Consider the following 21,589-nt stretch of genomic DNA (forward strand, 5'->3'; position numbering starts at 1 on the left):
AGATCAGTAGAGTTTGTTCCTTCCTTGTTGCAGCGTCCAGCTCTCGCTGGATTCTTTCATCGGCCACCGATCCAAGGAGCGTTTGAACCTCTTCAAAAGACCACAGCGTAATTTCACGAGCTGCCGTCGTGAGTCGGATAAAAACAAACGTGATCTCTGCTGCAGCTGGAGATTTTACAGATGGAGAGTTGGTGCTGGTCGTCTGCGTTGCGTGGCGTAGAGTGACGACTCTCTCTGGACAATCAGCGCTCTGCAAGGTTTACACGCCACGGTTTAGTCTCTACTCGACTCGCTCTGAACCACGAGAGAACAGCCACTAAACAAGAACCCGCTTCCAGAACCAGGACCTGATTCACCTGGTGGAGGAGGAGCGACTGTTGAGAAAAGCAATAACTAAGTAGTTAATAATAATATTTATGGTGTTTTAAAGAGGTTAATCCTGTAGTGTTTATAATAGCAATATTTATAATTCATACATTTACATATTACACCGCTCTACATTCGCAGCATTGAGCCCTATGCAAGGTTCACAGCAATGAAGTGAGGTGTAGTGCCCCCTGCTGTAGCCCCCCACCATTTCACGTCTCTCCCATTTCCCCACACAATCATCACAGGGCGTCTGGGTCATTCATAGGCTTCATTTTTCACAGCAGCACCTGGCCGCCACACTCCAGCACTCGGTACACAGACGGAGCACTTTCCTGATCAACACACACCTCATTACAACATGCACAGTAATACACACACTCACACACACACACACACACACACACACACACACACACACACACACACACACAATTGCCTCAATGAAACCCAAAAACCAAAACATCTCAAAGACAGGTAAAACCAAGAAACTCTGAAAATCACAGAGAATATGGAGCTGCTGAGCACGCTGGGAGCTCCCCATGAGTCTCAGCTCCTCCCAGTCCTTGGACACTTGTACCGCCCCCTCAAGGTTTGTGTATTTAACAGTGAAATAATATATTTTTTACAGTAAAGAGATGTAAAAATGAGTGAGTGTTTTGGCTGATAAACGTATTTACGGTATTTTACTGTTTTACAGAAACTGTGTTCACCTTTTGACAGTTTACATTCATTTACAGTCAAGGTTTTACACTTTTTCATCGTAAAATTTACAGACATTTTTTACAATATGGATACCATGGGACCAGAGTGTGTGTGTGTGTGTGTGTGTGTGTGGGGGGGGGGGGGTTGGGTTGTGTTTGTGTGTGTATCAATTAAATAAAACAAAAATACACTGAAAAAACTCTACGGAAACAGATGTGAAATGTCCCATAAATTCCTCTTTAAACCCTTCACAAACACTTCAACTTCCATTAATCCCCTTTTTATCACTCCTCTACATTCCTCCAGAGAGAGAGAGAGAGAGAGAGAGAGAGAGAGAGAGAGAGTGAGAGCATTCTCTCTCTCCGTGCTGAAACATGTTGGAGAGTTTTATCTCCCATGTCTCTGTCAGACTGAAATAATCCAGATAACACACCAGGGTTATGTTCCAGTGCCCCGTATGCTCCCTACTCTCTGCTTCCTGCTCCCTACAGAGGGAACTGTGAACATTAGCAGGTTTATAAAGAGTGAGGGACAGTCTCAGTCAGGGATTGAGGGGCAGGTCTGATCTGATACTCTTACAGCTGTACAGCGACAGAGAGAGGCAGTGTGTGTGTGTGTGATTATGAATGGCTCCAGTTTTCATCACCCTCAAAGGAGCAAGAGCCTGCAGTATGTCGGTATTATCACTGTAATATCAGCACACACACACACACACAAGGTGAGGTTTACAGTGCAGACAGAAGCAGAGTTAATATTATGTTTACCCTCATTGTCTTTCCTTCTCTCTCTCTCTCTCTCTCTCTCTCTCTCTCTGATGACATCATGAGGAAGTTCTTGTCTGTACTGTGTACTACAACCATTCACAGGAGGAATCAGGGCGTGGCAGAGAGAGAGTGAGAGAGCAGGTAGTGTTTGTGGGGGTTGAGAGAAAGAGAGAGCAGGTAGTATTTGTGGGGGGTGGGAGAGAGAGAGAGAGAGAGAGAGAGAGAGAGAAAGAGAGAGAGAGAGAGAGAGAGAGAGAGAGAGAGAGAGAGAGGGAAATCAGGTTGTTTCACCTGGACGAGAAGGACACTATCTGTAAGTCACCTGAGCTTCTTTCTCATTGTAACAGGTAAACAGGTAAATCCAGGTGTATTCAGGCGAACTGAAGAAGATCCAGGTAGATTCAGGAAAACACAGGTAAAGTTACTTTTATTTAAAATACGTTTTAGACACGTTCCAGTGCAGTTTGTTTTCCTGTGTTTTGAGGTAAACTCAGGTAACGAAAGGTACATGTTTCAGGTGAATGCAGGTAAAATACATTCCAGTACATTTAGATCAGGTGTATATCGAGTAAAAGGTGTGTTCCTATCAGTCCAGGATGGTTTTAGGTGCAGTGATGTCTCTCAGAAACAGTGACTTTACAGAAGGAAAAATCTCTTAATGTTCAGTGGAAGTCAATGTATAAAGATATTATTCAGAGTAATTTTGGGGTGTTTTTATTGGTCATTCATCATCAGATTTACACACATCTGCTGTGTTCAGATGATGTAGTAACTACACACACACACACACACACACACACACACATATGGAGATACAGGGTTTTAATTGGACAGCGATAACATTCAGATAAATTCAGGTGTGTTTCGAGTAAATCCAGTTAAATTTACTGAACTCCAGGAAGTTTAGATAAACACAGGTGTGTTCAGAGGTGGGTCGTAACACACTATATTTATTCTGTTACATTTACTTTAGTAACTTTTTGGAAAAATTGTGCTTATAAGTGTAGCTTTAATGCAGCGCACTCTTCCTTTTACTGGAGTATCTTTGTGAAAAAGAAGCGGTGCTTTTACTCCGTTACATTGAGCTACATTCTGCTCGCTACTTGTTTTTATCGATACGTCCAATGCACATCCTCTTTGATTTGTTTTGTTTTGTAGAGCAGCTCTGTTCACCAGAGGCTTTGTCACATGACGGCGTCTCACCAATGAAATGTAGCCCCTAGTGACGTTTTCACCAATCAAACAGAGCCGAGCCATTACGTGACCACCGCAAACACAGAGACAACGTTATCTCCACCTGTTGAGCCCATTGTTTTTGTTAGTGAACACAACTACACACACACACACACACAGGCAGACTGTACACACTGCCTTTTTCTTCTTGTTCATATTCTTTGTGACCTCTGCCTATTGAGCCCATTGTTATGAAGTTTTTTGTGGCTGATTTTAATCTGTAACTTTATAAAGATGTAACTTATGATTGTGGCGGCACGGTGGCGCAGCAGGTAGGGTGTGTTCCTGCCTTGCGCCCAATGATTCCAGGTAGGCTCTGGACCCACCGCAACCCTGAACTGGATAATCAGTTACAGAAAATGAATGAATGAATGAATGAATGAATGAATGAATAATTTATGATTGTTTTATTTGTTTAAGAGATATTTTCTGGCTCTGAATTGGTTCATTTATCTTTGTGTGCACTCAGGTGTATTAGGTTATGTCCTGAATATTAAACAAAGAGGTCACTCAGCAGTTACTCAGTGCTTTTTCACGTAATACTTTTACTCTCAGTCAAGTAATAAACTGGGCGACTACTTTTTACTTTTACTTGAGTGCGATTATTGTAAAGTAAAAATACTCTTACTGGGAGTACAATTTTTGGCTGCTCTACCCAACTCTACATGTGTTGAGGTGTGATCAGGTGTGATCACATGTGATCAGGTGTGTTGAGTTGTGATCAGGTGCGTTCACGTGTGTTCAAGTGTGATCAGATGTGCTCATGTGTGTTCAGGTGTGATCAGATGTGTTCAGGTGTGGTCATGTGTGTTCAGGTGTGTTCAGTTGTGATCAGGTGTGTTAAGGTGTGTTCAGATGGGCTCAGGTGTAATCAGATGTGTTCAGGTGTGATCAGGTATGTTCAGTTGTGATCAGATGTGCTCAGGTTTGATCAGATGTGTTCAGGTGTGATCAGATGTGCTCAGGTGTGATCATGTGTGTTCAGGTGTGATCAGATGTGCTCAGGTTTGATCAGATGTGTTCAGGTGTGATCAGATGTGCTCAGGTGTGATCATGTGTGTTCAGGTGTGATCAGTTGTGATCAGGTGTGTTTAGGTGTGTTCAGATGGGCTCAGGTGTGTTCAGTTGTGATCAGGAGTGTTCCGCTGTGATCAGGAGTGGTCAGGTGTGATCAGGAGTGGCCAGGTGTGTTCAGGTGCGTTCAGGAGTGTTCAGGAGTGATTAGATATGTTCAGTTGTGTTCAGGTGTGATCAGGTGTGTTCAATTGAGTTCAGGTGTATTCCGGTGTGTTCAGTTGTGATCAGGAGTGTTCAGGTGTGTTCAAGTGTATTCAGCTGTGATCAAGAGTGTTCAGCTGTGATCAGGAGTGGTCAGTTGTGATCAGGGGGAGGTGTGTTTTAAGGAAAATCAAGCTAAAAGGAATGTGATGATCTTGATGCTGAAAGAGTGCCACGTCCTGAGAGTCCTGATCTTTTCACAGCTGCTGAACATTGTCCAGATCTCAACCTCCCTCCATCCTCCAGAGAGAAGAGAAAGAGCAAGAGAGATGTTCTCCACTGTGGCTCCATATAAGAACCAGCACTACTCTGAGCTGAAGAAGGAGTGTTTGGAGCATAAGAAACTGTTTGAGGACCCAGAATTCCCCTGTAACAACAGCTCCCTCTTCTACAGAAGCCCGCTGCCTGGCAGAGTGGAGTGGAAAAGGCCTGGGGTCAGAAAATGCCTCTTATTACACTGTATTTACTGCTTTATTACTCCGTGATTACCTCTTTATTATACTATATACTGCTTTATTATGCTACTGAATTCAACTTTATTATATAATATTTACTGCTCTATTACATTGTAACTACAATTTTACTTCACTGTAGCTACTGTTCTGTTATGTTGCTGTATTCTGTTCAATTTATAATACACTACTCACCTCATATTACACCGTAAATATGTCTATTACACAGTAATAATTGCTCTATGACACTAACGTATTCATCTCTATATTAGATAATACCTTTACACTCAATTTACACATTTATGTGCTCTATTTGTCTCTATATAAAGTTTTCTGTTATTACCCTTTAGTTATCTGTACGATCTCTTTCTAGACTGTGAGTAATGACAGTAATCAGCAGCACAAACATACTCCAGACTGTTCACTGATTAGGCTTAGGCATTGTTCCCAGAAGTCATTGCTGTTTTGGGACTGAGGTCATAGTCCATTATTTGTGATTGGCTACATTATCAGAAATACGTCCCGTACACACTGCAGGTATGAGAGGAAGACAACACACACACACACACACACAGGACTTCAGGTGTGTTGTGGTGGTTTTACCACTGAATGGTACCTACTCTACTGGACTAAACCGGTCTCTACTGGACCCTACTCTTCTCTACTGGACCCTACTGGACTCTACTGGTCTGTACTTGACCCCACTCTTCTCTACTGGACCCTACTGGTCTCTACTGGTCTCTACTGGACTCTACTGGACCCTCCTCTTCTCTACTGCACTCTACTGGAACTAACTGGCCTCTACTGGTATCTACTCTCTGATTGGTCCCTGGTTGGTTTTCCACAGCTCCCCCCTGAAATGTAAAAAGCTGCAGCTGGAGATTTTACAGATGGAGAGTTGGTGCTGGGTGTCTGCATTGCGTGGCATAGAGTGACGACTGTCTCTGGACAATCAGAGTAGAGGAGAGACCCTGCAGTGGGAAAGTAGTAATGACTGCACTTCCATGAGTTAGTGCTGAGTGAAGGTGACGGCAGAAAGGTTATTAACCTCTCCAGTGGAAACTTGTCCAGATTATTGACCCCAACTCAACCCCAAGACTTTTACAGAGAAAATACACACACACACACACACACACTGACCGCTGTGTAACACCGGAGCTTGTTTTGTCTGCAGAAATGTTCTGGACTTCAGTGGAACGTGTCCAGAACACAATAACAACAGCTTTTACTGAAATATAATAACACTCTCTCTCTCTCTCTCTCTCTCTCTCTCTCTCTCTCTCTCTCTCTCTCTGCAGGAGATCAGTGAGAGCCCCCGTCTGTTTGTGGAGGGGATCAGTTCTCATGATCTGAACCAGGGGGAGGTGGGGAACTGCTGGTTTGTTGCAGCTTGTTCGTGTTTGGCTCTGAAGCCCAAACTCTGGCAGAAGGTCAGTTTACATTCCTTCACAGGTGATAGACAGAATGCAAGCACAGTACACACTGGTTTATCGAGAGAAATGGAGTGACAGATGAGAAAAGATAAACCTTTAATGGTCCCAGATCTCCAGCAGAGTCTGTCTGTGTGACTTAGCCCCGAATTTTCTCATTTTGTGAGCTGTTTTCCAGGTAATTCCCAACTGGAAAGAGCAGGAATGGGATCCCAAACATCCAGAGTACTACTGCGGAATCTTCCACTTCCAGTTCTGGATTTTCGGGGAGTGGACAGACGTGGTTGTGGACGATCGTTTGCCAACGATCAACGGGCAGCTGATCTACTGTCACTCAAAATCCAGGAATGAGTTCTGGAGCGCTCTGCTGGAGAAGGCCTACGCCAAGTATGTTCATCACAGACATCTGGAAAACATCGGGATCTTACTGAGGTTTTCCTGTAGACGACATTCCTACTTCTCCGTTGCTCACCCCCTCATTTCAACATTCACACTTCCATACTGTTCGATACTAAGTTATAATGGAACAAAGCTCATGTGCTGAGGTGTGGTGTTCCTCAGGGGTGAGCTCTAGGGCCTTTACTGAACTAATTCAAAGATTGATGAGCTGATTAGCTTCATTAGCTGGAGTGCTATGAATTAATTGAAACTCTTGTTTTGTGCAGTGGGACGTTCCTCAGGGGTGTGTTCTTATTTGATGCTCTTTGATAAGTTATTAACCACTGTTTTTATCCCATCAACTGTTATAAGGAGTGTGGTGTTCCTCAGGGGTGTATTCTAGGGCTTTTACTGATCGAGTTTACACGTGTTTGTTTGTGTTTGTTTTTCACTGTGTGAAAACACTCTGTGTATTGTGTGTGTGTGTGTGTGTGTGTGCGCATTATAAACCCCCGTGCTGTGTGTAGACTGTCGGGCTGTTATGAGTCTCTGAATGGGGGGAACACGGGGGACGCTGTGGTGGACTTTAGTGGAGCTGTGAATGAACCCCTCAGTCTGGAGTCAGGACCCTTTCGCACGGACCCTGCATCCAAGGAGAAGCTGTTCTCAGACCTGCTGACTGTCTACGACCATGGGGGGATCATCAGCTGCTCCATCGCGGTCAGACCACACCCCCTCCCCTCCCTTGTTTACTGTTGGTGTTGTTTGTTGTTGATTGTGTTGTTTGCTGTTGGTGTTGTTGATTGTGTTGTTTGCTGTTGATGTTGTTGATTGTGTTGTTTGTTGTTGATTGTGTTGTTTGTTGTTAATGATTGTGTTGTTTGTTGTTGTTGTTGATTGTGTTGTTTGCTGTTGTTGTTTGTTGTTGATTGTGTTGTTTTCTGTTGTTGTTGATTGTGTTGTTTGCTGTTATTTGTTGTTGATTGTGTTGTTTTCTGTTATTGATTGTGTTGTTTACTGTTGTTGTTGTTGTTGATTGTGTTGTTTGTTGTTGATTGTGTTGTTTGCTGTTGGTGTTGTTGATTGTGTTGTTTGCTGTTGATGTTGTTGATTGTGTTGTTTGTTGTTGATTGTGTTGTTTGATGTTGTTTGCTGTTGTTGTTTGCTGTTGTTGTTTGTTGTGTTGTTTGCTTTTGTTGTTTGTTGTTGATTGTGTTGTTTGTTGTTGCTGATTGTGTTGTTTACTGTTGTTGTTGTTGATTGTGTTGTTTGCTGTTATTTGTTGTTAATTGTGTTGTTTGCTGTTATTGATTGTGTTGTTTACTGTTGTTGTTGATTGTGTTGTTTGTTGTTGTTGATTGTATTGTTTACTGTTGTTGTTGATTGTGTTGTTTGCTGTTGTTGTTGATTGTGTTGTTTGCTGTTGTTGTTGTTGATTGTGTTGTTTGTTGTTGATTCTGTTGTTTGATATTGTTGTTGTTTATTGTGTTGTTGTTGTTGATTGTGTTGTTTGTTGTTGATTGTGTTGTTTGTTGTTGATTGTGTTGTTTGCTGTTGGTGTTGTTGATTGTGTTGTTTGCTGTTGATTGTGTTGTTTGCTGTTGTTGTTGTTGATTGTGTAATTTGTTGTTGATTGTGTTGTTTGCTGTTGTTGTTGTTGATTGTGTTGTTTTCTGTTATTGATTGTGTTGTTTATTGTTGTTGTTGATTGTGTTGTTTGTTGTTGTTGATTGTGTTGTTTACTGTTGTTGTTGTTGATTGTGTTGTTTGTTGTTGATTGTGTTGTTTGCTGTTGGTGTTGTTGATTGTGTTGTTTGCTGTTGATGTTGTTGATTGTGTTGTTTGTTGTTGATTGTGTTGTTTGATGTTGTTTGCTGTTGTTGTTTGCTGTTGTTGTTTGTTGTGTTGTTTGCTTTTGTTGTTTGTTGTTGATTGTGTTGTTTGTTGTTGCTGATTGTGTTGTTTACTGTTGTTGTTGTTGTTGATTGTGTTGTTTGCTGTTATTTGTTGTTGATTGTGTTGTTTGCTGTTATTGATTGTGTTGTTTACTGTTGTTGTTGATTGTGTTGTTTGTTGTTGTTGATTGTATTGTTTACTGTTGTTGTTGATTGTGTTGTTTGCTGTTGTTGTTGATTGTGTTGTTTGCTGTTGTTGTTGTTGATTGTGTTGTTTGTTGTTGATTCTGTTGTTTGATATTGTTGTTGTTTATTGTGTTGTTGTTGTTGATTGTGTTGTTTGTTGTTGATTGTGTTGTTTGCTGTTGTTGTTGTGTTGTTTGTTGTTGATTGTGTTGTTTGCTGTTGGTGTTGTTGATTGTGTTGTTTGCTGTTGATTGTGTTGTTTGCTGTTGTTGTTGTTGATTGTGTAATTTGTTGTGGATTGTGTTGTTTGCTGTTGTTGTTGCTGATTGTGTTGTTGTTGTTGATTGTGTTGTTTGCTGTTGTTGTTGTTGATTGTGTTGTTTATTGTTGATTGTGTTGTTTGCTGTTGTTGTTGTTGATTGTGTTGTTTGCTGTTGTTGATTGTGTTGTTGTTGTTGTTGATTGTGTTGTTTGTTGTTGTTGCAGCTGGACTGTGGTTCTTGTTTACGTGCTCTTCTTGTCTCATCTGTTCTCTGTGTGTGCAGGCGTCTGCAGGCGAGCGGGAGCTGCGTTTGGCGTGCGGTTTGGTGAAGGGTCACGCGTACTCTGTGACGGGGGTGCGGAGGGTCCGACTGGGACACGGCCTTGTCTCCTTCTTCAAAAACGAAACCATCGCCCTCATCAGGATGAGAAACCCCTGGGGAAAGCACGAGTGGAATGGAGCCTGGAGCGATAGGTGAGAGAGAGAGAGAGAGAGAGAGAGAGAGAGAGAGAGAGAGAGAGAGAGAGAGAGACTGTCCGCGAGAGATGTCGTTTTGGTGAGAGCACCTTAAAGGTCTCGGTTTTAGCAGCGTAGTGAACTGAGCGAATGCATTTTTGGGGATTGGGAAAAACCTACTCAAAGACACATTCCTCTTTCCTTTAGTTGCTGTAAGGAATTTATTGATTTCTGAGAATGTATAAACATCATCTGCTTGTGTGTTCTCTGCAGCACATGCCTCAGATTGACTGGGAAATCTAGCTGGAACATCAGACAAACCTGAGCAGTCCGAGATCACACTCTCTACCTCAGACTCACCTCCTCCTATGAGTTTTTCAGTTATCTACACAGTCTGTATTCTGCTCTTTGCCTTCCATTCTCACACTCAGGCTTGTTAGTCTCAGCCAGGGCTTTCCTGTGAACGCCAGTGAGAGCTTCCACAATAGCAGCAGGAATGGGCTCCTCCTGCATGATTACATGGACATTGTTATATACTACCAGTGCCATTCGAAGTTTCGGGAGTGTGTGTTAAAGGCTGAACCCCAGAAGTCTCGTGCTCAACAGCAGTACTCTGGGGTTCAGAGGAACTACTCTTGGGTTCTGAGGTTCCAGCTACCTCCTCCTTACCATTCTCCGCTATAACAGCGGAGTTTCTCTGTGCTGGCGAACAGGTCATACGAGGCATCTCCGTGTCTGCACCTGAAACTTACGTCCAAGGTCTGCTCGCGGTTGTTTAGACACATAAAAACCTGCCTGTGGAAGGACAGCATATGTTTAACAGCTGCATTTTTGCACCCTACAGGGATCATTCTCATAGCACCGCAGAATTTACCAAACTGGGCCAGTTCCTTCATCAAGGTTTCAGTTTTAATAAACAGAGGAACATTAGACACGACCACACACGTAGCGGGCGCTCTCAACGGGCTCACCAGCACCCTCACCCCCTTCACCCAGATCCCAGACTCAATCAGCTTATTCACACATTCCTCTGACTCCAGAAACACCACCACCGCCTTGTTCATTCGGGAAGCAGGGGATGCTTTCACAACCTACAGGTTCCCCGACCGCCAACAACACATCCTCCACCATCGTCCTTTACGGCTCCGTAAACCTCTCAAACGGCCAAAAACAGTTCGGCACCAACTACACTAACCTTGTTAATAAAGAGTAAAATGAAACTAAGATAAAGAAAACAAGAAAAAGTAAATAAGTAAGAAAAGTTGGTAGTGTGCCAAAGTCTCTACACGCCACTGTGGAAAACTCCACGCATGCGCAGGGAGAGAGAGAGAGAGAGAGAGAGAGAGAGAGAGAGAGAGAGAGAGAGAGAGAGAGAGAGAGAGAGAGAGATAGAGAGAGAGAGAGAGAGAGAGAGAGAGAGACAGAGAGAGAGAGAAAGAGAGAGAGAGATTATTCTTCAATTATTCTTCTCTTTTGTCTGTTGTCCACCTCCCCCACTCTCTCTCTGTCTCTCTTTCTCTCTCTCTCTCTCTCTCTGTCTCTCTCTCTCTGCAGTTCGGAGGAATGGCAGAAGGTGGGCTCAATGGAGAGGAGTAACCTGGGGATCACTGTTGAGGATGATGGAGAGTTCTGGTGAGTTACTGCTCCACACACACACACACACACACACTCACCCAAGGCTGAGGGTGTGATCTCTCTCTGCAGGATGAGCTTTGATGACTGGTGTCAGCGGTTCTCGGACGCTGATGTGTGTCGTCTGATGAACACGGCGGTGCTGAGTGTGCACAAGTCCTGGTGTGAGACTGTATTTTTCGGGAGCTGGGCCAAACACCCAGAACCACTGAGGAACCGGAGCGGGGGCTGCATGAACCACAAGCAGAGCTTCCTACAGAACCCACAGGTAACGTCCGGTTCTGTTATTTAGAACAGTGCAGGGTCTCTCCTCTCCTCGTCTTCTCCACTCCTCCAGCAGGTGAATCAGGTCCTGATTCTGGAAGCGGGTTCTTGTTTAGTGGCTGTTCTCTCGTGGTTCAGAGTGAGTCGAGTAGAGACTAAACCGTGGCGTGTAAACCTTGCAGAGCGCTGATTGTCCAAAGAGAGTCATCGCTCTATGCCACGCAACACAGACGTCCAGCACCAACTCTCCATCTGTAAAATCTCCAGCTGCAGCAGAGATCACGTTTGTTTTTATCCGACTCACGACGGTAGCTCGTAAAATTACGCTGTGGTCTTTTGAAGAGGTTCAAACGCTCCTTGGATCGGTGGCCGACGAAAGAATCCAGCGAGAGCTGCACGCTGCAACAAGGAAGGAACAAACTCTACTGATCTGTCTGAACTGATGACGGAGCTGTGTTCAGTCCCCAACAACAACAACACGCCAGTACACCACGAGTAAACACCGCTTAACGTTACCGCCGCCATTGTTGTGGTTTCTAAAGCTCAGTAGAGTTCAGTAGAGACAGTGCAGTGGGAAAGCAGCACTAGGCTCAGGGGCAGAGTTAGAAGTGTGTTTATGGTGAAGGCAAGATGATTCTCTACAAAATGAAATGAAAGTGAGCCCAAAGACATGAAAACAATTGTGTTATTATATGCACCTCTCTCTCTCTCTCTCCCTCTGTGTGTGTGTGTGTGTGTGTGTCAGTATGTATTAGATCTTCAGGAGAAACAGGAGGTGTTGGTTTCTCTGCAGCAGAGAGACATGAAAATACACAGAGCTCGGGGTCAGGGAGAGAATCTCACCATTGGGTTCGCTTTGTTTAAGGTACATATTTACACTCACACACTCACACACACACACACACTCTCACACTCACACACGCTCACACTCACACACGCTCACACTCACACACACACACACTCACGCACACACACACACTCAAGCACACACACACACTCACACACACACACTCACACACACACACACTCTCTCTCTTTCTCTCTGTCTCTCTCTCTCTCTCAGGTAGAGGTAAACAGGAAGTACCGGATGCATGACCTCTTCACACAGCAGAACATTGCCACCTCAACGTACATTAACTCCCGCGCTGTGTTTCTGAGGAAGATTTTACCCCAAGGCCGATACGTCATCATCCCTTCCACCTTCCGCCCTGAGACCCTGGGGGACTTCATGCTCCGCATTTACACAGAGAGAGACTCTGTCTGCAGGTAAAACACACCTGCACCTCATCTGTATCACACCTGTATCAAGTGTACCACACCTGTGTCAAAAGTGTATCACACGTGATCACACCTGTATCACACCTGTATCAAGTGTACCACACCTGTGTCAAAAGTGTATCACACGTGATCACACCTGTATCACACCTGTATCAAGTGTATCACACCTGTTTCAAAAGTGTATCACACCTGTGTCAAAAGTGTATCACACCTGTATCAAAAGTGTATCACACCTGTGTCAAAAGTGTATCACACCTGTATCAAAAGTGTATCACACGTGATCACACCTGTATCAAGTGTACCACACCTGTATCAAGTGTACCACACCTGTGTCAAAAGTGTATCACACCTGTATCACACCTGTATCAAGTGTATCACACCTTATCACGCTTGTACCACACCTGTATCAAAAGTGTATCACACCTGATCACACATGTATTACAGCTGTACCACACCTGATAACACCTGTATCAAACTTGCACCTCATCTGTATCACATCTATAATCACACATGTACCACACCTGTATCACACCTATATCAGACCTGTATAACAAGTGTATCACATCTGATCACACCTATATCAGACCTGTATAACAAGTGTATCACATCTGATCACACCTGTCCCATATCTCTACCATATTTGTACTATACCTGCACCACACCTGTATCAAACCTACAACACAACTGCATCACACTTGAACCACACCCGTACAACACCTGTCCCACGCTTGTATTAATCCTGCATCACACTTGCACCACAATTATGACACCTATGTGACACCTGAATATCACATTTATAACACTGTATGACACCTTTGTTACACCTCTTTATTACACATTTTATAATGGTAAAACACCTATTTTTACAACTATATGGCACTTGTATGACACCTGCACAACACATTTATGACACCAGTAGAACATGCTTTTTACACCTGTAGAACACCACCACACAGGAATGATTTCCATCTCTTTCTCTCTCTCTCTCTCTCTCTCTGTCTCTCTCTCTGTAGGGAGTTGGTGATGGATAAGCCTCGTGTTCGCTGCTGGAGCTCTATTGTGGGTTATCCTCAGGTGGTCACTCAAGTTTATGTTCATGGAGCTGAGGGGCTGGAGAAGCAAGATGTTAACGGAGGTGAGTCTCATTAAAACAGCCTCCAGGGGGCGCTGTGGGACAGTATACTACTGTAAACACTGTAACGGTCTCAAAGCTCCAGGCAGCAGTGAATACATGACATTGCCCCTTTAAAGTTTAACACTGCCTTTAAGCCCAGTTTGTTTTGTTGTGTGATGAACTTTGTGTGTGTGTGTGTGTGTTGTTTCCAGGTGCAGACCCGTATGTGATCATTTCCTGTGAAGGATGTTCTTTTCAGTCCCAGGTTCAGAAAGACACTCTGGATCCGCTGTTTGACATCAGAGCCATTTTCTATAGAAAGAAGCTCAACAAACCTGTAACCATCCAGGTAACAACCTCACCCCCATGACACTGACCCCACATACCTGTAACACACACCTTCAACACATACCTGTACCACACACATGTAGCACACACCTTTATCACACCTGTAACACACGCCTTTATCACACCTGTAACACACGCCTTTATCACACCTGTAACACACACCTTTATCACACCTGTAACACACACTTTTATCACACCTGTAACACATGCCTTTATCACACTTATAACACGTACCTTTATCACACCTGTAACACATACCTTTATCACACCTGTAACACACACCTTTATCACACCTGTAACACACACTTTTATCACACCTGTAACACATGCCTTTATCACACTTATAACACGTACCTTTATCACACCTGTAACACGTACCTTTATAACACCTGTAACACACGCCTTTATCACACCTGTAACACACACCTTTATCACACCTGTAACACACACCATTATCACACCTGTAACATACGCCTTTATCACACTTATAACACGTACCTTTATCACACCTGTAACAAACGCCTTTATCACACCTGTAACACACGCCTTTATAACACTTGTAACATGCACCTATATCACACCTGTAACACACGCCTTTATAACACTTGTAACATGCACCTATATCACACCTGTAACACACGCCTTTATAACACCTGTAACACACGCCTTTATAACACCTGTAACACACGCCTTTATCACACTTGTAACACGTACCTTTATCACACCTGTAACATGTACCTTTATCACACCTGTAACACATACCATTATCACACCTGTAACACACGCCTTTATAACACTTGTAACATGCACCTTTATCACACCTGTAATGCACGCCTTTATAACACTTGTAACACATACCTTTATCACATCTGTAACACGCACCTTTATCACACCTGTAACACGCACCTTTATCACACCTGTAACACATGCCTTTATCACACTTGTAACACGCACCTTTATTACACCTGTAACACATACCTTTATCACACCTGTAACACATGCTTTATCACACTTGTAACACGCACCTTTATCACACCTGTAACACATACCTTTATCACACCTGTAACACATGCCTTTATAATACACAAACGTGTGTGTTTAGGTGTGGAACAGTAACCCTATAAAGGACCAATTTATGGGTCAGGTGGTGCTGCCGGCCACTCTGAAAGACAGCGCTGACCAGCAGAAGATTCCTCTGAAGAGAAATGGAGGTCAGTCAGAAACGTCTGGACACATCAGTCTCAGAGTGGTGACGTTCAGAGAGCTCACGGCCATGTAGCACTGCCGCATGCACTTTGTAATCAATCAGCATCTGAAACAGTGTTTATGTCTTTAATCTTCACTCACTTAACATTCCACCAACCTGCACCTGACGCTCCGCCCTCTGCAGACACCGCAGCCAATCAGATGCGTCCTCACCGCTCCAGGAGCATAACTCTCATCTCTGAAATATCAGTACATATATTAAAGCAACAGTAGGTAGGATTGGATTTTACTGCTCCTGGGCTCCCCCTACAACTGCAGAGTGTAATTCACTTTTATAGCAATGTCCTGAAATGAGGTGTGGGAGTGTTTCCTACTCTAAACCAAAAGCTACATAGTTACATAGTGCAGTTTCTGCAGTGCTGAGCCTGGAATAGCATCAACAAAGGCTTTTGTTGATTTTGAAGCTGTGATTTAAAGGTAAATATTCTGCACAGTGTTACTTTAAAGTGGTTCCCCGTTAGTAAAGACTCCATATATAAAACTTCATTAATGGTGTAAATGTGTTAATGGTTATTAATTACGTTATAAACGCATTAAAAGTGAGCAGTAATCATTTATCAAACAGAAAAGCAAGTGTTCTGTTGTTTGCCAAATAGTGATCCACATTCACCTACAGTTCAACCTCAGATCTCACCAAATACTGACCTCACTGTGTCTCCGCCATGTGTCGACGTTAACCCCATCAGCTCCAGCACAGATTAATTAATCAGTTTAACCCTTTAACCACCAAGTTTAATAAAAGCAGAACATCTTTTAATGTGTTCACTTTAACAACTGAAATGATTACATTCTATTTCTAAAGTCAGAGTGTACTGACGTTTTCAGAATGTTACCGGACGCATTCGCTTTTAGAAAAACAACAGATCCCTGTAGCCACTTCTATCTCAGTGTTATTACAGATTACCCATTTATAAACACCTTTATAAGTGTTCTTTTATTCTAAAGTGGTGTTGTTACCGTGGTAATATTCTGGAACATGTAGTTAAGGAAAATGGAGTTACAGGGTTTTGTTTTGATGGTGATGTGAGTGATATGTAAACTGTTTACAGCAATCAACAGTGAGGAGTAAATAAATAAAAACAGCATCTGACACTCCTCAGTCCTGGTCCTGTGCTTCAGACCTTTGCACTAAGACTCATATTATGTAAAATTGTACTTTTGTATTTACTGATTAAACTGATATTTCTTAAAAACAAATGTGTTTCATTTACAGAACTTTTTAAATAAAAAAACAAGAACGCTGTGAACAGAGTGTGTTCCTAATAAACCTCACTGCAGCTGGACTAGCTGCTTATAACTTGTTATAAACATGTTATAATACCAATTATATCACTAACTCTCATCTATAGGAGACTGTTTGCTTTGAGACTCTCAAACCTCACCTTGTGTAACAAAGAGTAAAGCGAATAATAAAATTTAACCCTTTTATAAACCATAAGACATTATTAAGATGGCTACCATATTATTGGCTCATAAATGGTTTATAACCATGTTTATAAACATTCGAAAGCACATAAGTTATCTTATGAATGAGCACTTGTGCAATGTTAAACTTTGCTATTCTTTATAGGAATATTTAATAAACTTGTATAACCATCTTTATGAGGGGACGCTGTATTATTTTTTTGTTCGTTTTTTATTTTTATTTTTTTTATTCAGTCGAGTTCCCAAACTGCATTTTTTTCCTCGCTTTTTTTTTTTTTTTTTTTTTTTATATTTGAACACTCAAGACACGACCATGCACAATTCAGAATCCAAAAAGTCTATTGCTTCAACCACAATTTAAAATAGCTTATCCCCAAAAAACAAACCAACAAAAAAAGGAATACTCCCCACTTTTTCTATTTTTTCTTGTTTTGTTTATCTCTTCTTCTTCTGCACCTTTCTGGTCGGGTTCGAGGAGGAGGAGGGAGGGGAGGACAACGCCTCCACAGTTTACAAACCTCAGAATTGTAATGAATAATAATAATAATAATAATAATAATAATTTATAAAGAAACAGTTTCTTTCTTTTGTCGTTAAAAGTCTTTTGTTCCATTCTCGTTATTACACACAGAAAAAGTCACAGCACGTGTACAGGGTCGGACATTCAGAAGAGAAAGGTGAGGCGTGGGGGGGGGGCATGTACAAGGCGTTGTTTTGACGTCCATTTTTTACGTTTACTTTTTTCTCACATCTTTCCTTCTCTCCATTTTTTGTGCTCATTGTTCACACAGCGTCCAGATCTTATGTCCAGAAGAAGTCCAAAGCAGGTGTGTGTGTGTGTGTGAGGGACACACTCCAGTAGTTAGCGCCGTCCAAGCTCTGTCACTTTTGTCCATCTCCTCCTTTTCCAGAAATTAAAATCGTTTACAAACACATATCAGAGATTTACCTTAATACACACACATACACACTGCAGCTGAGTTAAACTTAAAGATTTAAAGATAAAGTCTGTCAAAGACCTCAAACTAACCTGGTGTTCCTCCGTTAACCTGAGAGTAGCTGATCAGCGGAGTCGTTAGCTTTAGCTCTAGCGCTACGAGGCTAATGCTGTGTTCCGTTTGAACTCCAAAGTCAGTTTTTCCAGAGAGTCCCAAGTAGGAAATCTCAACTAGAACATCCCCAAAAGTCAGATTTCCTAAAGTCAGGAGAGCCTCATCAGCCTCGAGTTCAGAATCCAGGATCAGCGGTGTTTTACAGTGTATTAGCGCTTTTGCCTATTTGTGTCAAATTAAATCAGTCGTACACACAGTAACTGACCCACTGCTGTGTGTGAACGTCTCCGTGGTACTGGGATGTATAAAACTGGTATCACTATCAGTGCTAACAAGGAACAAGCGAACAATGAAACCCTGGGGCATAGGGTTTTTCTGAACGTTTCACTTGAACACATTCAGTTCGAGTGAGACGTCGTTCCCAGCTCCAACATCCGACTTATGAGGGAAACGGAACCCAGCATAAAGTTAAAGTGAACGTCTAAGGTTCTGGTGAAATGCTGTTCTCTCTGCTTTGTTTATGTTCAGAAGCCTTGCGTCTTTTAAGGTGGAGCGGTGTGTGTGAGTAAGAAGTGACTATATCTTTTAATGTGTAGCAGTGTGTGTGAGTAAGAAGCGGACTGTATCTTTTAAGGTGGAGCGGTGTGTGCGAGTAAGAAGCGGCTGTATCTTGTTGGTGTCTGAAGTGTAAATTGTCTGTAAGTGTTTATTGTAAGTGTTTGAATTCCCACAGAAACTCATGTGTAACTTGAGCTGTTTAGTTTTGTAGCACTTTCGCTCTGTGTTTACTTTCATGCAGTTAGCGCTCTCCTGAGTTTAGAGTCAGTTCCACCTTAAGTAATGTAACTGTAACAGCAGAAATAAGTCAGTGTTACCCCCCTATGGAGCAGGAGTAGAGCAACATCCTCATCTCGATTGGTGCTTTTCAGCGTTTGGAGTCTCTCCGTTGTCTAAAACCCTCCAGATGGCAATTCTCTGCCATGAGTAGAGAGAGAGAAAGCCTAGCACCGGACCCAGACACTTTGTTTTTTTACCCATTTACAGACACTGGGGCTTGGAATAAGAGTCTTCTTGGTAAGAGGCTTTTAGACATTGTGTGTTCACCTTAACGTAATTAAACTGCACCTTAAATCCACTTCAGTTACAGTGTGTAGAACTGGAGTTTTCTATCACTGTGTAAAAGATGCAGGAGGCTTTCTTTATTGTTGGATGCGCTGTAAACATTTCTCCGCTGATTCACTACAATCTGGAAAATGGGTGTAAACCGTTCACTAGATGCTTTACTTAACTAGGGCTTTAATGTGGTGTCGTGGTGTCGGATCTTTTTGATGTGGGGTGTTAGAGAAGATAGAGGGTCTCTGAGGTTTCACAGTGAGTTCTGGAGAAGAACTGGAGGGGAAAACTGGTGTAGACTGGAGCTGAACATTCTACTGAACACACACACACACCCTATAAACCACCCTTGGAAAATTACACACATTCAAAGTTGCCCCTCAGCATCCACAGAGACTACATTTCCTATAATGCTTTTCTCTCTCGCTCTCTCTCATACACACTGTATCCTCCTCCTTTCTATAAGTGTAAGGACAGTGCACAGAAACGTGAAAACTAATGTCTGAGTTCCTCTGATGGAGGGATGAAGGATGAAGGAAAGGTGAAGGTAGTAACACTTCCTGTGAATGCCGTGTTCACAAGGCTGAATAAAGGCCTGTGCAGTGTGCTCCTGCCTCGCCCCCAGTGACTCCGGGTGAGCTCGGCACCCACTGCGAACCTGATCAGGATGAAGTGCTTACAGCGGATGAATGAATGAATCAGTGATGATTAAAATTCCGTTATAAAGACTGTTACGCTCGGAAAAAGACAGGAAAACAAAACTCTCATTAAAACACACCAGGAATCTGAGGAATCTAAGGGAATTTCACACCGGGTTCAACATTTTTCAGACACAACGTCGTCTTCTAGAGTCTCTCACTGCTCACAGGCCACACACTCGGCCCCGTGACCCAGGCCCTGTACGTACGCGTGTATCTGGATATTTCTAAATACTGAATGTGTCAGTGTTGTGGTGTTTACTGGAGAACCCGAGCTTCTCAGAATCACAGACGCCACACTGTGCCCCACAGGTCTGCTTCTGTTTACATTACGCATCAGTAACAAACCACCGCCGCGGATCTACAGCAGTGTGCTCCTTCTCTGGACCATAACTCTACCATATTCTATATTAATAGTAGATTTTTACGCTGTCACTGTGACAGTTAAACTCTGTGTCCCTCGTGTACACTCTCAGATTAAAGGTACTCTACAGGAACATTACTGTCACTAAATGTACAAACAGTGTAGTGTATCTTTAAAGGTACAGCAGTGGTGTTAGAGTCCAGTTGTGTTCCCTAAAGCGTCATGACATTCTCTTCTCCAGAAGGAGAGGGGGATCTCTGTAATCTTTCATTACACAAATGTGGAGAATAAAAGAACACAATAAAAGTCCTGGAGATGAAACGGGGCGAATGACATCAACACAACTTTAACATCCACTGTTAATATAGAGTAAGGTACTAACCAGATGTACTAGATATTTACACGGTCAGAAAAACTCTGTGGACGACCCTCACTGGAACATAGACTGCACCTTTAATTAGGAACAGAACTGTACCTTACTCTATATTAACAGTGGATGTTAAAGTTGTGTTGATGTAATTCGCCCCGTTTCATCTCCAGGACTTTTATTGTGTTCTTTTATTCTCCACAGTTGTGTAATGAAAGATTACAGAGATCCCCCTCTCCTTCTGGAGAAGAGAATGTAATGAACCTTTAGGGAACTGGACTCTAACACCACTGCTGTAACTTTAAAGATACACTCCACTGTTTGTAGCTGTAGTGACAGTAATGTTCGTGTACTCTACATTTTACATACTATCGCCCTCTACTGGGTTCTCATGTAAACTAGAATTTTTTGAAAATGGTCTTGGAGTGGATTACGATGTTTTTAAAAACACTGCCAAAAACCTCTGTTTTAAAAATATCCAGATAAATGTAGACGGGGCCTTAATCGGTTACAAAGGGTGTCCACACACTTTTGGCCACTCTGTACGCCTGAGTTTTCAGTTCAGTTCTGTCACAAAGAACCAGCCGGGACACATGCTATAAGCTGATTGGCCTGTTGTTGCCAGGCAGACTCCAGAAATAGAGACAATTGGTCGGTGAGTTTCTGTCACCGGAGAAAGTTCACAGAAAGCAAACAGAGGCCGAATAACAACGTCGCACTCTCAGCGCCTGAGAAATCACGTCTGGTGTGAGGACGTTACTGAACCTGACTCTGGTGTCACACAGTGGTGTGTTATGAAGGGTGACAGACATTATAAAGCGCAGTATAACCCCTAGAACCACTTATAAATGCTTTATAAAGCCGTGCGAAGGCAGGACTCGTAGGAAGTGTTAGTTTATCAGTAATAGCACCCCTTTAAAGAGAAACAGATCAACAGGAGGAGGAGAGCTGGACTCGACTCTAGATCCACAGACAGGGTGTTCAGTGACGTCGGCTGCCTCGTAATGCCCGTGTTTGTCTTTAGCAGTGGTCAGGTGATGGTCAGGTGGCTCTGAGGGTGTCCATGGCTTTGTTGTGTCCGGCTCATTTGCATCAGCTGTTCGAATGCATAGTAAAGACAGAAAGCCGACTGAAGTAAGAAGAGGAAGTAGCCGAGTGGACGCAGGTTCGTCCAGATATTGTGGGATTTCGGGAGAAGGAAGCATCAGGGCTGGTCTGGGAATCCATTCCCTCATGCACCACACACACACACACACACACACA

The 21,589-nt window shown here is 42.9% G+C and overlaps 1 protein-coding gene across 4 annotated transcripts; it reads left to right on the forward strand.

Annotated features, from left to right (window-relative positions):
* Positions 1–2,030: 2,030 nt before the first annotated feature.
* LOC136684324 (calpain-5-like) lies at positions 2,031–16,646 on the forward strand. Of its 4 annotated transcripts, none has more exons than XM_066659144.1 (13): positions 2,031–2,148; positions 4,550–4,780; positions 6,097–6,228; positions 6,407–6,615; positions 7,134–7,326; positions 9,233–9,423; positions 10,960–11,037; positions 11,110–11,305; positions 12,047–12,166; positions 12,365–12,567; positions 13,593–13,714; positions 13,906–14,042; positions 15,144–16,646. In XM_066659144.1, exons 2-13 carry the CDS (start codon positions 4,616–4,618, stop codon positions 15,318–15,320), a joined length of 1,923 nt encoding a protein of 640 aa, XP_066515241.1. In that variant the 5' UTR covers positions 2,031–2,148; positions 4,550–4,615; the 3' UTR covers positions 15,321–16,646. The 4 variants fall into 4 exon arrangements, with proteins under 4 accessions (XP_066515241.1, XP_066515238.1, XP_066515239.1 ...); XM_066659141.1 differs by having other exon boundaries at positions 2,134–2,250; XM_066659142.1 differs by lacking the exon at positions 2,031–2,148 and adding an exon at positions 2,837–3,152.
* Positions 16,647–21,589: the final 4,943 nt, after the last annotated feature.

This window comes from Hoplias malabaricus, unplaced genomic scaffold, assembly GCF_029633855.1.
Source record: "Hoplias malabaricus isolate fHopMal1 unplaced genomic scaffold, fHopMal1.hap1 scaffold_260, whole genome shotgun sequence".
Lineage (NCBI taxonomy): Eukaryota > Metazoa > Chordata > Actinopteri > Characiformes > Erythrinidae > Hoplias > Hoplias malabaricus.